Below are 13602 nucleotides of genomic sequence, written 5' to 3'. Positions count from 1 at the left end.
CATGATGTCGTCGTCATTGAATCCAATCTGGGTAAAAGCAGGAGAAGGCACCAAACATGAAAATCCAGTCCAGGTCGTACACAGAGCCAAAGCGTAGAATGCAGCACGGCAGGTCCACAGAAGTCTTCCTAAACACGTCTTCCCAAACAGCTCTCAAGGACACACGAATACCCATCAACACCTTGCCTACTGCAAAGTGGCCCCATTTCCCAACCCCACTTTTATTCACAAATCATCCTCAGAACTGGAATCAGCTAACACCCTGCTAACAGCTGAAGCTTCTTGCCTTAATTCCTCTTCAGAACTGGAATCAGACAACGACCCACCAGACCTCCTTTCAGCTGAAGCCCCTTACCAATACCTCCAATCTGCCCATCTTTTATCGAAACCCATAACTCCCCAAGACCCAGCTGGATCCCCACTGTACCAACCCTCAAATGTGTCACTACTTGTGTGCTCTTCACAGATGTCCTGGATCTCCCGCACCTTAGTCCAGTCCATTACCTCATCCTCTGAACTTGTCATCCCATCTCCTGATTCTCAACCCCATCATCCCCCTCAAAGCCCTCAAGTGAGTCATTGTCAGTAGGCTCCATAAGTATTTCCCGGATCCGCTTCCTTTGTTGCTCCTCCTCGGAGTCTTGCTCCCGAGTAGTCTTTCTTCCCCTTCTAGTACTCCTAGTAGTATCACTACTCAAAGACTCCATCACAACAGTTACTGTGGTTCAAGTCAATGTTTTGATGATGAGACTGAAAAAAATGTTATTAGTTCCTGCTGTAAACTCTAAATAGGTATAATGTGAGGACTCATGGGCCTTGTAGTCCTGTTCCTAGTACTATTGTGGCAGACGAAGAGGAAAACATGGGGTTTTCGCCGGTTCAGCAAGAGCCGGAGTCCCTTCACCTGCAGGATGTTGATGTTTGCCCTCAAGAATTCAGCCAAACAGGCCTTGGGCAGAACTCCTCTCCGTTTCCCAGAAAAGAATCTTATTCCAGAGAAAGGGAAGTCAGAGAAGCCCAACGGAGGAGTTTACGCTTAGCTGCCAAACATCAAGCTGATTAGGCCTGCTTCCCTTGGGAAATTCTAAGGAGTCACACATCTGGACAGAGTTGGGTTTCGCTTCTCGTTCTCTAGGGAAAGAGTTCTGTTGGCGGGAAAACGAGACCCAATATAGGTGTTTGGCGCGAGGGATTCTTTGCGGAGTCAATTGATCAGCTTCGAGAGTGAGACCGTGTGTGGACTTCGTAATCCCAGTTCCTTGCTTCCCGGATCAAACTTCAAGCCTTGCCCTGCCTCGCGGTTTTACCACGAACCCTGCTTCATGCTTCATGTTTTGCCTTGTCTCCAGTCACGGATCTAGTCAAGAATCAAGTTTATTTCCAGCCTTGTTGTCAAGCTTCATTGGACTCTAAGACTCTGCTATTTCCCCACACTATTGCTTGGCAAAGTGTTTCGGTCAAGTGGATTAAAACTTTGAACTCTAATATCATTTATTGGACAATACATTTTTGGACTATATTTGACCTCATTTGAAAGGTCTGCTTCTGAACTATATTCTTCACTTGTTTTTATTGATTTTATATATTTCTTTAATAAAGATATTAGATAGAGACTGGCCTCTGTGTATGGTTATTGGTGCTCTACTGCCAGGGTTCTGACAGTTTGACTCCGCCACCCTAAGCACCAAATAACCTAAGGCCAGAATGTCTACAGGAACCGGAGCGGAAGCTCAACCACCCAGTTACACCATTTCCCAGGAAGAATTCAATCGGATCCGAGACACACTCCGTACGCAGGAGGGAGAAATACGGGGCTTGAAGGAACGCGGAGCCCGACTCCCTGCCCTAGCGCTACCAACCAAGTTTTCTGGAGAAGCCTCCAAGGTTCATGTCTTCCGTCGCCAATGTCAGGCGTACTTAGAAGCCCGCCAAGCCGAGTTCCCCCAAGAAGATGTCAAGGTGGCGTGGATCTTCAGTCTCCTAGATGGGCCTGCGGCCACTTGGGCGACGGCGTTGTACGATGCGGGTTCCACGCATCTAAACACCGCGCAAAATTTCTTGAACCACCTTAGAAAGACCTGGGCGATCGAGGACGACGAGGAGGCGGCCAGCCATAAACTCCGGCGTCTCTTCCAAGGGGACAGGCCGTTGTCCCGGTACATAGCTGAGTTCCGGATGCTGGCTCAAAACACCGGCTGGAATGATATAGCCCTCAGAGGACAGTTTCGCGAGGGCCTCAACATCGAGATGCAGGAAGAAATCTCTAAGGTGGACCCCCCAGGGACTCTTGAAAGACTTATCAACCAGTGTTTACGGGCTGAAGTCCTGCTTGCCAACAAAAAACAGTGGCTCCGAGGCCAGAGTGGAAGAGCTGGAGTAAAGCCCTCTACTTCTACCAGCGTTCAGCCCCGTCCAATATGGAGAACCCCACCGCCAGCCCCAAACCCCATGGGAAGCGAGGAGGAGCCGATGCAGTTGGGCAATGTGCGCCCCAGACTAGATGTTGCTGAAAAGGCCCGCCGCCAACGTTTGAATCTGTGTTGGTACTGTGGGAATGGAGGCCACTTCGCCAGAGAATGTCCAGCCAAAAAGAAGCCCGCCACCCGTCTGGCGGCGGCGTCCTCCGCGGAGGCGGAGGCGGCCGAGGCGGCTGGCGCAAAGCCGGCGGGGGAAGCCAGCAACCGGGCGTAGAGAGGCTCGCCAACCCGGTCAAAAACCCCACTCAAGAGCCGCAAACGGGGGTCCTATATCTCTTGGTGGTCACGCTGTGGTCAGTGAAAAAGGGACCCGTCATGATCCATGCCAGGATAGACTCAGGGGCTACAAACAATTTCATCGATAGAGAGTATGCTGACTCTCTGGGATTACAATATCATGATTTCAAGAATGCCCGGGTGGTGCAGGCCATAGACGGCCGACCCCTGAAGACAGGTCCAGTAAGCCAATGGACTGAGCCCACCAGAATGTGGATAAGGGAACACATGGAAGAAATCTCCTTCTTCGTTACCGAGGTTCCCCACTTCCCTGTGATTTTGGGTATTCCATGGCTGACACTCCACGACCCAAACATCTCCTGGTCCAACAGAGAACTGCAGTTCGCCTCAAGATATTGCCAAAACCATTGTCTAGTAGCAAAGGTCTGCCATGCCACAGACGCAGAGCCCATCATCACCTTGCCCAAGAAATATTCGGACTTTTGGGATGTTTTCAATGAAAAGGAAGCCGAGAAACTACCCCCACATAGACCCTACGACTGTGCCATTGACCTGGTGGAGGGGGCCCCAATTCCGCGAGGACACCTCTACTCCCTGACTGAACCAGAGCAAGAAGCTCTCAGGGAGTTTATAGAGTCAAACCTCCGCAAGGGGTTCATCAGACCCTCTCAATCCCCAGCTGCTTCCCCAGTGATGTTTGTGAAAAAGAAGTCAGGGGACCTATGCTTGGTTGTGGACTATAGAGCATTGAACAATATCACGAAGCGGAAGCGCTACCCCCTGCCTCTGATCTTGGACCTTTTAGACCGGCTCCGAGGGGCCAAGGTTTACACCAAGCTGGATCTCCGCGGGGCTTACAATCTAGTTCGCATAAGAGAAGGGGACGAATGGAAAACCGCCTTCCAGACCAAATTCGGATTATTTGAGTCCCTAGTCATGAATTACGGATTATCCGGAGCTCCCGCAACATTTCAGCATTTTGTCAACGATATCTTCCGGGACTATCTAGATCGGTTCTTGATCATATATCTCGACGATTTTTTGGTGTGTTCTAGATCACAATCGGAACACGAGCAACACGTCAGAATGGTGCTACAATGATTGCGGGATCATGGACTATATGCCAAGTTAGAGAAATGCGCCTTTGATCTGCAAGAGGTAGACTTCCTGGGATACCGCGTCTCGCCATTAGGGCTCTCCATGGACCCGGCAAAGGTTTCAGCAGTATTGGAATTGCGGGCACCAACCAACAAAAAGGAAGTACAGCGCTTCTTGGGGTTTGCAAACTACTACCGCAAATTCATCCCAGACTTCGCTCGCTGGTCTGACCCAATCACTAGCTGCATCCGAGGGAAACAGCCTTTTCGCTGGACGGAGCAAGCAGAGAAAGGGTTCCACCAGCTAAAGCAGTTATTCACGACCCAGCCAATTCTACAGCACCCTGATCTTAAAACCCCTTTTGTTGTGCAGGCTGACGCCTCCGATGTGGCAATTGGGGCTGTACTCATGCAACCAGTGGGAGAACATCTTCATCCTTGTGCCTATTACTCCCGTCAACTAACAGCCCCAGAGAGAAATTACACTATTTGGGAGAAAGAACTTTTGGCCATAAAGGCAGCTTTTGAAAATTGGAGACATTGGTTGGAAGGGGCCAAATTCCCCATTGAAGTTCATACTGATAATCGAAATTTAGAACACCTAAGGACCGCACGAAATTTAAATCAAAGACAGCAGCGCTGGGCTTTGTTCTTTGAACGTTTTGACTTCCAGATCCATTATGTGACCCCGGCTCAGACCAAGCAAGCAGATGCTCTATCACGGAAACCAGAGTATGCTGCAGGACACAGAGAGACCTCAGAATCTCGATTGCTGCAACCCGAAAACTTTGCCACGCTCACAGTGGGAAACACCAAATCCACTTCAATTGAACCAACTCCCTCTAACCCAGAATCCCTTTGCACTCAAGAAATTAGAGCCAGTCAACAGACAGATGCCTGGGCTCAAGAACAGATTCGCCAAGGACTACGTTTCCCATTCTCACTTAAGAACGGGCTACTATGCTACAGGAATCATGTTTACATTCCTCCAGGTCCCGGCAGAGAAAAAGCACTTCATCTGTGTCATGACAGCAAGCCAGCAGGACATTTTGGGCTATTTAAAACCATGCACTTGATCCTGCGAGATTTCTGGTGGCCCAAGATCCGCAAGGATGTGGAGAAGTATGTCAATACCTGTCCTGTATGTCAGCGTTCCAAAACACGAAGGGAGAAGCCGTCAGGGCTACTGCATCCCCTTCCCACTCCTTCTCGCCCATGGGAGATAATTTCCGCGGATTTTATCACTGACTTACCACCCTCCCTTGTATTCACCACGATTCTAGTAGTGGTAGACCTTTTTACCAAGTTGGCCCATTTCATCCCCTGCGATGGCCTCCCCACGGCCAAAGAGACTGCAGATTTATTCCTTCAACATGTTTTCCGACTACATGGATTGCCCAAGAGTTTAGTCACGGACCGTGGATCTCAATTCACCTCTCGTTTCTGGAAGGCACTACAAAAACTATTGGGCATAGACTCTCGTTTATCTTCAGCTCACCATCCCCAAACAGATGGACAAACTGAGCGCACCAATGCCACTTTGGAACAATACCTTCGCTGTTATGTAAACTACCAACAGGACAATTGGGCTTCCCTATTACCTCTGTCAGAGTTTGCATACAACAATGGTGTCCAGGCTTCAACTAAAGAAACCCCGTTCTTTGCAAACTACAGTTTCCATCCACGTTTCTTTCCTTCTGTCATTGAAACCTCAGAAGTCCCTGCAGCGGAGGACTGGCTGCAGGAACTCACAGCAGTGCAAGAACTCTTACACCAGCAACTGGATCAAGCCAAGGAGGACTACAAATGCCATGTTGACGGCCATCGCCAGCCGGGCCCCGAGATCAAGGTAGGAGATCGGGTTCTGTTGTCCCCTCGCTTTTTGCCCTCCCACCGTCCCTGCCGGAAGTTAGATGCCTGTTTCATTGGTCCCTACTCAGTGGTGGCACAACTTAACCCCGTGACTTTCAAACTACAACTTCCGCGCTCCATGCGCATTCATCCGGTGTTCCACCGTTCCCTGTTCCTTCCGGCAGATGGTGTCCGCCCCGACGCGAGCCGGCCGCCCCCCGCCCCTGTTCTAGTGGACGGAGAGGAGGAGTTCGAGGTTCAGGACATTTTGGATTCTCGCTTCCATCGCCACTGCCTTCAGTATCTCATTGACTGGGTGGGTTTTGGCCCCGAAGAACGCTCCTGGGAAGATGCTTCCACAGTCCATGCCCCCGACTTAGTCCGCCGCTTCCATCAGACCTACCCTACCAAGCCGCGGCCCCGTGACTCTCGGAGAGGGGCCCTGAATGAGGGGGGCCTTGGGGGCGGGGATAGTGTGAGGACTCATGGGCCTTGTAGTCCTGTTCCTAGTACTATTGTGGCAGACGAAGAGGAAAACATGGGGTTTTCGCCGGTTCAGCAAGAGCCGGAGTCCCTTCACCTGCAGGATGTTGATGTTTGCCCTCAAGAATTCAGCCAAACAGGCCTTGGGCAGAACTCCCCTCCGTTTCCCAGAAAAGAATCTTATTCCAGAGAAAGGGGAGTCAGAGAAGCCCAACGGAGGAGTTTACGCTTAGCTGCCAAACATCAAGCTGATTAGGCCTGCTTCCCTTGGGAAATTCTAAGGAGTCACACATCTGGACAGAGTTGGGTTTCGCTTCTCGTTCTCTAGGGAAAGAGTTCTGTTGGCGGGAAAACGAGACCCAATATAGGTGTTTGGCACGAGGGATTCTTTGCGGAGTCAATTGATCAGCTTCGAGAGTGAGACCGTGTGTGGACTTCGTAATCCCAGTTCCTTGCTTCCCGGATCAAGCTTCAAGCCTTGCCCTGCCTCGCGGTTTTACCACGAACCCTGCTTCATGCTTCATGTTTTGCCTTGTCTCCAGTCACGGATCTAGTCAAGAATCAAGTTTATTTCCAGCCTTGTTGTCAAGCTTCATTGGACTCTAAGACTCTGCTATTTCCCCACACTATTGCTTGGCAAAGTGTGTGTTTCGGTCAAGTGGATTAAAACTTTGAACTCTAATATCATTTATTGGACAATACATTTTTGGACTATATTTGACCTCATTTGAAAGGTCTGCTTCTGAACTATATTCTTCACTTGTTTTTATTGATTTTATATATTTCTTTAATAAAGATATTAGATAGAGACTGGCCTCTGTGTATGGTTATTGGTGCTCTGCTGCCAGGGTTCTGACATATAATGATTCTTGCATATAATGAAAATAATAATTGAAGTAGATTATCATAGTTTTATGTCCCAACACTTTGTTTAAATGGATATGGCGCACAAACTATATCTAGCAAGTACAAGAGATTACAAGAAATGGCAGGTTTTGGTTTTAGTACTCATGTATAAGTAAAAGGCAAGTTTGTGGACCAAAATTATGGATTTTGATATAACCCGGCAATAAATTGAGGATCATTCTGTGGAGAAGGGAAAGCACCAATACCACCAATACTGCCCTTGACCACCACCACCATTTCCTTCTTTTTGGTTCTTCTGGAATGGACTGTCTTTTGACATTATCCTTAGAGAAGGGAATGGTTCCTTTTAAAATAAGAGTTAAGGCATTTACTCACATGGATCCATTGATAAGGCAACCCAGTTTTTTGGGCTGATTTAAAAAAAAATCTATACATGACTATATAGGATATTTAAGAGAATGGCTGTAAAGCTGCAGATAAAGAAAAGGGTTTTATCCTGATATATTTTAAAGGTTTAGCAGTAGCATCCTATCTGTAAGCAAAAGGGTTATGTTTTTTTACTGTCCAACAATCTACAGCAAAAGTTCTAATTATGTCCAATATTTTTTTATTTTAAATTTAGAATGTATATATTAAACATTTGAGGGATCTTCTAAATCTATGTTATTTTACTAAATATTTAATTCATAAACATGTTGTAGAATAAAGTAATGTATATAGCATTTTGTTAAAATGTGAAGATCCACTATTTAACTTCAAAAACTCAAGAACTATATTCAGAAATGGAGGGAGGAGGGAAGGAATCAAATTTTCTACATATATCCTTCAAATACATTTTAATTCAATTATATAGTTTAAGATATTTTAAATCAATCATTTTATTTAAGAATGCTGTTACTCATTGTTTCCATATGGGAATGTTCTTCTGGCAAACAAGGATGAATTGTATATTTTTAAATGCTTGCTGCCCTAGTCGGGCACCACGGAATCTTTCCTCACTGTGGAAAGATCCTTGACTGGTAGATCAAGTGTCTTATTGTAGTTCCTTAATTCATTCTGTCTGGAAGAAGATGTCAGCTGTGTTGCAGTGAGAAGAAAATTTCAAAGGCTCCAATCCCCACCAATAAAGGCGAAGGAATGGCTTTTGAATAGATTTGTCAAGGCAACCCTACTGTTCTGGGACCAGGGAGAGCAGGAAGAATATAAAGAAAGGGTTGCTGTATGAGATTAGAAAGTGAAGTTCACAAAGCATGGCAGATTTTTGTTAGAAACAGTAGATCAGTGAAACTATTGAACTGTGTGAAAAACTCATGAAAACATTTAGAAATGTAACTGGCTAGTGTGTTTGTTATCCTTTCACTAAGATGGTTGAAATTGTACCATGTCTATATTTCACAAAGTCTTTAAGATGCATATTTGCATTTTAGGTTTTAATTAACAGCTGAATGTGGAATTTTAACATAGCAGTAAATTACAAAAGCAATAGAATTTGTATTAGGTATATTCATTTGATATAGGTAAAATTAGTATAACTACTGATAGAACATTGCATCAGAGAATTTAGGTAATACAGAAGATTTGAACGCAATGAATTACCTTTTTATATAGCCTGCCGCATGCCTGTACAAACTACATATTCTCAAATGCAGACTGAAGATATGAAAGTGGAAGATTTGTTTTATCAGTTATCACAGTGTTTAATACATTAAAACCATGTCTTCTGCTAACTCTAAAATAATAAGTTATAATACAAGATAGATATATTCAATGAAAATGGATATTTAAACTACAGTATTAATTTTGTCACTGGAAGCAATGAGAACTACATTTCCAAAGCAACTGAGAGCAGATTTAAATCAGTATGCATTCTACCAGTAATCCTAAATTGGTGATGTAAAAATTTACCCAGATAAGGTTTTTTAAACCAGAAAATATCTATCAAGGGAAAGAATTGGAATAACTGCAAAATGCCTTCAACAGTGTGCTGTAGGAACCAATCACCTTAGGTTTACAAATATTTCATGAAATCGATAGAAAAATAATAATTCAAAGTTCACAGTGTAAAACATTGCATCTATATTTGAGTTCATGAATCATTATTCTATTTTAGAAAGTTCTATCTCCTAAAATTAAAAATTAAAAATCACTAAAACATTTATCAGATTCAAAACAGGATGGAGTTTTCTGACAAAATCTTTATGGTACAGTATGTCTCTGTATTTTAGGCATGAATTCTCAACCTACATCCTAAGTAATTCATTTATTAGCAGTAATGGCCTATAATACCATAAGGTAAAGTCAATAAAGGCTTTTATTGTGCAGTCACATTGCCTCAATCATGGGAGCCCAGATGTTGGCATCTGTCAATTTGTACCCCCCCCCCTCCCCAAATGTTTTTCCACTACCCTTTTGAAGATCTTTTAAAGGAAAAGATGGACTGGCTGTCTTTTAACTGAGGACAGTAGAAGCTGTTTCTTCTCAATCGCTAGATTTCACTACAAAATTCACTAAATCAACAGAAAAACAATGTCACTTCTGAAAGACAAGCTGAAACAAGGAGCAAGAATTTGCACCTTCTTGCTTGTTGAAGTAGAAGGCTGATATTGTGTAGTTCGTAGCCACTTGAATTGTCCTGTGTTGAAACAGTCTCTGAAATATGTAAAGGACTTTCACACAGCAAGTAGTTTGATGACACTGATATGACAAAACTTCTCCATGTCAGTTACATAGCCCATGATCATAAAGTCCAGGAGGTGTCCAACCAGTCAAGGATCCATATGCAATGATGGGCAGAGATTTTGTAGGATAAGTGAAAAGAATGCCTTTCATGATGTTGGAGAGGTCAGTCTATCAGTAATGGGTGTGGTTTTGAAAGGAACATGTAGGGTCTGTGCTGATTAGGATAGAGGTGATCTCAAAACCACATCTGACGAGATCTCATTTAGAGTCAGGTGAAAGGAATGACCATAGTACTTACTGCCATGAGACCCAATAGATCCTGAATAGACCTGGTCTTGGGCTGCTGTTTCTATAAGAGCTTTTGAACTGAGGTTTTCAGGGTGAATGCTCTTGACTTTGGACAGAAATGCGACGGACTCCATAGAGTGGAACACTGCCCCTATAGACTGGATATTATGGGATGAATGTAAAGAATACTTTCCCCAATTTCTCATGAAGCCTAGATCCCAAGAAGGTACATTGTGAGATGAATATCTTGCAGGTTCTGGTGAAAAGAAGGGGAGATTATCAGCCAGTAATCTAAATATGGGGAGGTGGAAACTCCTTTAGCCAAGCCACTAACACAGTAAGACATTTCATAAAGGCATTCAGGGATCTAGCAAGCCCAAAAGATAGGATATGAAATTGGCAATTCTCCAGACTGACACAAAATCAGAGGAAGCACCTACTGGAAAAGTGAATGGAAGTCATGTCTCCTAGGTCTATCAAGGTGAAGTTATTTCTTTTGTGGTGGAAGGGGAGACATTTGACAAGATAACTATCCTGTACCGTTTCTGGAATTGAAGGAATGAACTGGCCTGAGATCCTAGATTGGGTGCAAGGCTCCGTCCCATTTGGGAATAGTGAAGTTCCTTGAGTAAAGATAGTCAGGGATGAATCAACTTGGTCTATTGTACTCTTCTGTAGAAGCGCTGTAATTTCCCGGTTGAGCAGATCCAAAAATTATGTTGGAAGGTTCTCCACTGGGGCAGTTCACAGAACTCTATGGAATACCCTTGTCAAAGTATGTGAAAGAATCATATATTTATAGCGATAAAATTCTATTTGTGGAAAAGGGAGCCAACTGGTTGTGAAACAAAAGAAAAGGGTTGCTATCTGCTTGGTGATGGGGAGAGTCAAAAACAATATTTGGTGGGATTGAAGTCTAAAAGTAATGGCTGTTAGATATCTCAACTCAAAGATATGGGAGTGTGCCATTAATTGAGACAGGGAGAGATGGTATCCACAGCAATACCTGTGAATCAAATAATAATCATAGTACAGATACCAGCCATAATAATAAGAGTAACGCAAATACATTTGGTATCAATCCCAATAATACAGTGGAAAGTGCAAAAACTCCTCCTGATAATGATAATATTTTAATCCCCATAATAAGGTGAAGAGGGAGAATGTTGATATTGAAGTCAGGAATCCTTGTGGGACTGAGACTTACTATAGCATCAAGATGAGATGTGAGGATAAAGTTCCATGTCAAGGTCAATGCATTCTAGCACCTCAAGAACTGATGCCCTTGGTGTCAAACTCAAGGCTTTGCAGTGATTAAGAGTCAGGCTTCAGGTGAGGGAAGATTTGTCAGTAATATTCCCTTCCAAGTAGGAAACAATAACTTCAATTTTGATGACCTGCACATTCAAATCTCTAGAGTTTCTCCAAGACAGAGCTTCGGAGAGGAGGAGACACTGGGGAGATAAGAATATGAGGTCAGGATGGGTGGGGCAATATAACTAGATTTGGGGGGAGGGAGGGGGGAGGCTGGTCCTTATTCCTTTTCAACTTCTTAAACTCTGTCAAAACTAAAGGGGCTCAATGTTTCTTTTTTTTTGCAGCTGTTGCTAAGTGTAACCGGAACATCTCTATATTTTTAGCCTTGGAAGATAGTTTAGGATCCTCCTTTGATGTTGGAACCAATAGCATTAATTTATTATATGAGCAAGCTTGAAAAGGGGTCAGGCATGTTGAACACTTCAGCTACTCGGCCAAAGACAGACATGAACAGCTACCACTGAAGCAGAGCCGGGCCTAGGTATTTTTCAAGTGTAGGCAAACAGAATTTTGGTGCCCTCCCCCCCCAAACCAATCACTGAAAAATAAAAGCACTGGATAAGCAAAAATGTTGGATAATAAGGAGGGATTAAGGAAAAGCCTATTAAACATCAAATTACATTAAGATTTTACAAATTAAGCACCAAAACATCATGTTTTACAACAAATCAACAGAAAAAGTAGTTCAATACATGGTAATGTTATGTAGGAATTACTATATTTGCGAATTTAGTACCAAACATTGAACAGGGATATAGGGCAGTGTGGACTTGGATAACCCAGATAGCCCCGGTATTAAAAAACCCCCCACTAAAATCAGGACAATAAATAAAGAACAACACTCTGAAAACAGGAGAAATCCAGACATTCGTTCTCACCAGGAAGGCATTTGGGGCTTTGGAGAGCAAACCGCCGAACGCCTTCCTGACAAGGCCTTCCTGGCGAGGCCTCGCCAGGAAGGCGTTCGGCAGCTTCTTTGCTCTGCAAAGCCCCGAACGCCTTCCTGGTGAGAAGGAAGGTGTTTGGGGCTTTGAGGAGCAGAGAAGTGCTGCTTCTCTGCTCCTCAAAGCGGTAACCTCAGCTCCTTCCTTGCGGAGGGAGGCGCAGCAGCGGAGGCAGGCCGCAAGAGACAGGAGTTGCCTTGAAGGCTCCCCCAAAGAGATGGCGCCACAGGCAACTGCCTAGTTGGCCTGGTGGTTGAACTGCCTCTGCACTGAAGCTATATGAAATAGCTTACTTCTGGGCTGCAACTATTGCAGTTTGGAGGACCACTGCCCATGGAAGAGGCTTAAGTGGGAAGTTCTGTTATAAATGTCTGGCAAACAAGAATGAGCCAACCGCATGGTCCTCACTCAGGTAGAGAAGACTATGCATGCTCGTCTGAATATGGAATCTTCACCCACAGCATAGAGATAATTCCTGAAGAAAGTCTTCAGCGTCATAAGCCCCCAGAGAGCAAAGAGACAAACTGATGAACTAAAACTGCCAAAAAGTGGAGACTTCCTAGCAACCCTATCACAATGGTGGTAGAAAAGGATTTGGATTTCAGCAGTAGAATGTGGCTTGTATGTGTGGAGATGAGGGGATGGGGTTAACACCAAAACACATTTTCACACGGGCACGGAATGGCCCCATATGTGTGAGCCACAGAGACCATGAGGAAGAATTTTATGCATATAAACTGCTTGGCATCTATTGGAGCTCTTCCGAGTTCCAAACAGAATGCCAATTGTTTGCTTTTGTAACAGGTTTACTACTTTGAGAGCATAGGAGACCACAAAAGGTTTTTTGGCCACACAGATCCCATGTGCTTTATTTCCCCCAGTTCTAGTTTATACATTAGTATCAGACAGATATAGGAGCTATAAAATTTCTGAAGAGAGTAAACCATTTGCATTATTTCAATTTGGTCTATGAATACCCTTTCTCACACATATTTGTACAAAGCAACAACTTCCTCCCATTTTATGTAGCAAACAGTAAAAAAACATTGAACCTAGATGGTTGAGGAATGAGAAAGACAGACAATTGCCAAATGGGACTATGTTGCTGTGGTGAATGTGTTCATGTACCCAAGATGGCCACCCCAGAAGTCCCACCTTCTTAAGACAAGCAATCAAACTCACTTCTCGCATCCATTCTCGAATAGTTTTGCCAGCTTCTTGATGCCACACATTGTGAACGGAGTCTGTCAATGCCACTGCAGTAACTTTATTTTTCACCTCTGCCTCACGTTGAATCATCTGTGAAAAGAGGAAATTTTAAAAAGCTCACATTATTAAAATTCACTAAACTATGTTTTAGAT

The 13602-nt window shown here is 44.3% G+C and overlaps 1 protein-coding gene across 12 annotated transcripts in view; it reads right to left on the bottom strand.

Moving 5' to 3' along the window:
- Positions 1-13602, bottom strand: part of arb2a (ARB2 cotranscriptional regulator A) — a 284933-nt gene that overhangs the window by 96656 nt on the left and 174675 nt on the right. For 10 of the 12 annotated variants that reach the window (XM_062974236.1, XM_062974231.1, XM_062974233.1 and 7 more), the window contains one exon: positions 13396-13539. In XM_062974236.1, coding sequence (XP_062830306.1) covers positions 13396-13539 — 144 coding nt within the window. The remainder of the gene's footprint in view (positions 1-13395; positions 13540-13602) is intronic. The other 2 variants (XM_062974232.1, XM_062974235.1) reach the window with 1 other exon arrangement.

The sequence above is a fragment of the Anolis carolinensis genome, chromosome 2, assembly GCF_035594765.1.
Source record: "Anolis carolinensis isolate JA03-04 chromosome 2, rAnoCar3.1.pri, whole genome shotgun sequence".
Classification (NCBI taxonomy): domain Eukaryota; kingdom Metazoa; phylum Chordata; class Lepidosauria; order Squamata; family Dactyloidae; genus Anolis; species Anolis carolinensis.
Note: the sequence above shows the minus strand (reverse complement) of the source record. Positions and strands in the feature narration are given on the sequence as shown.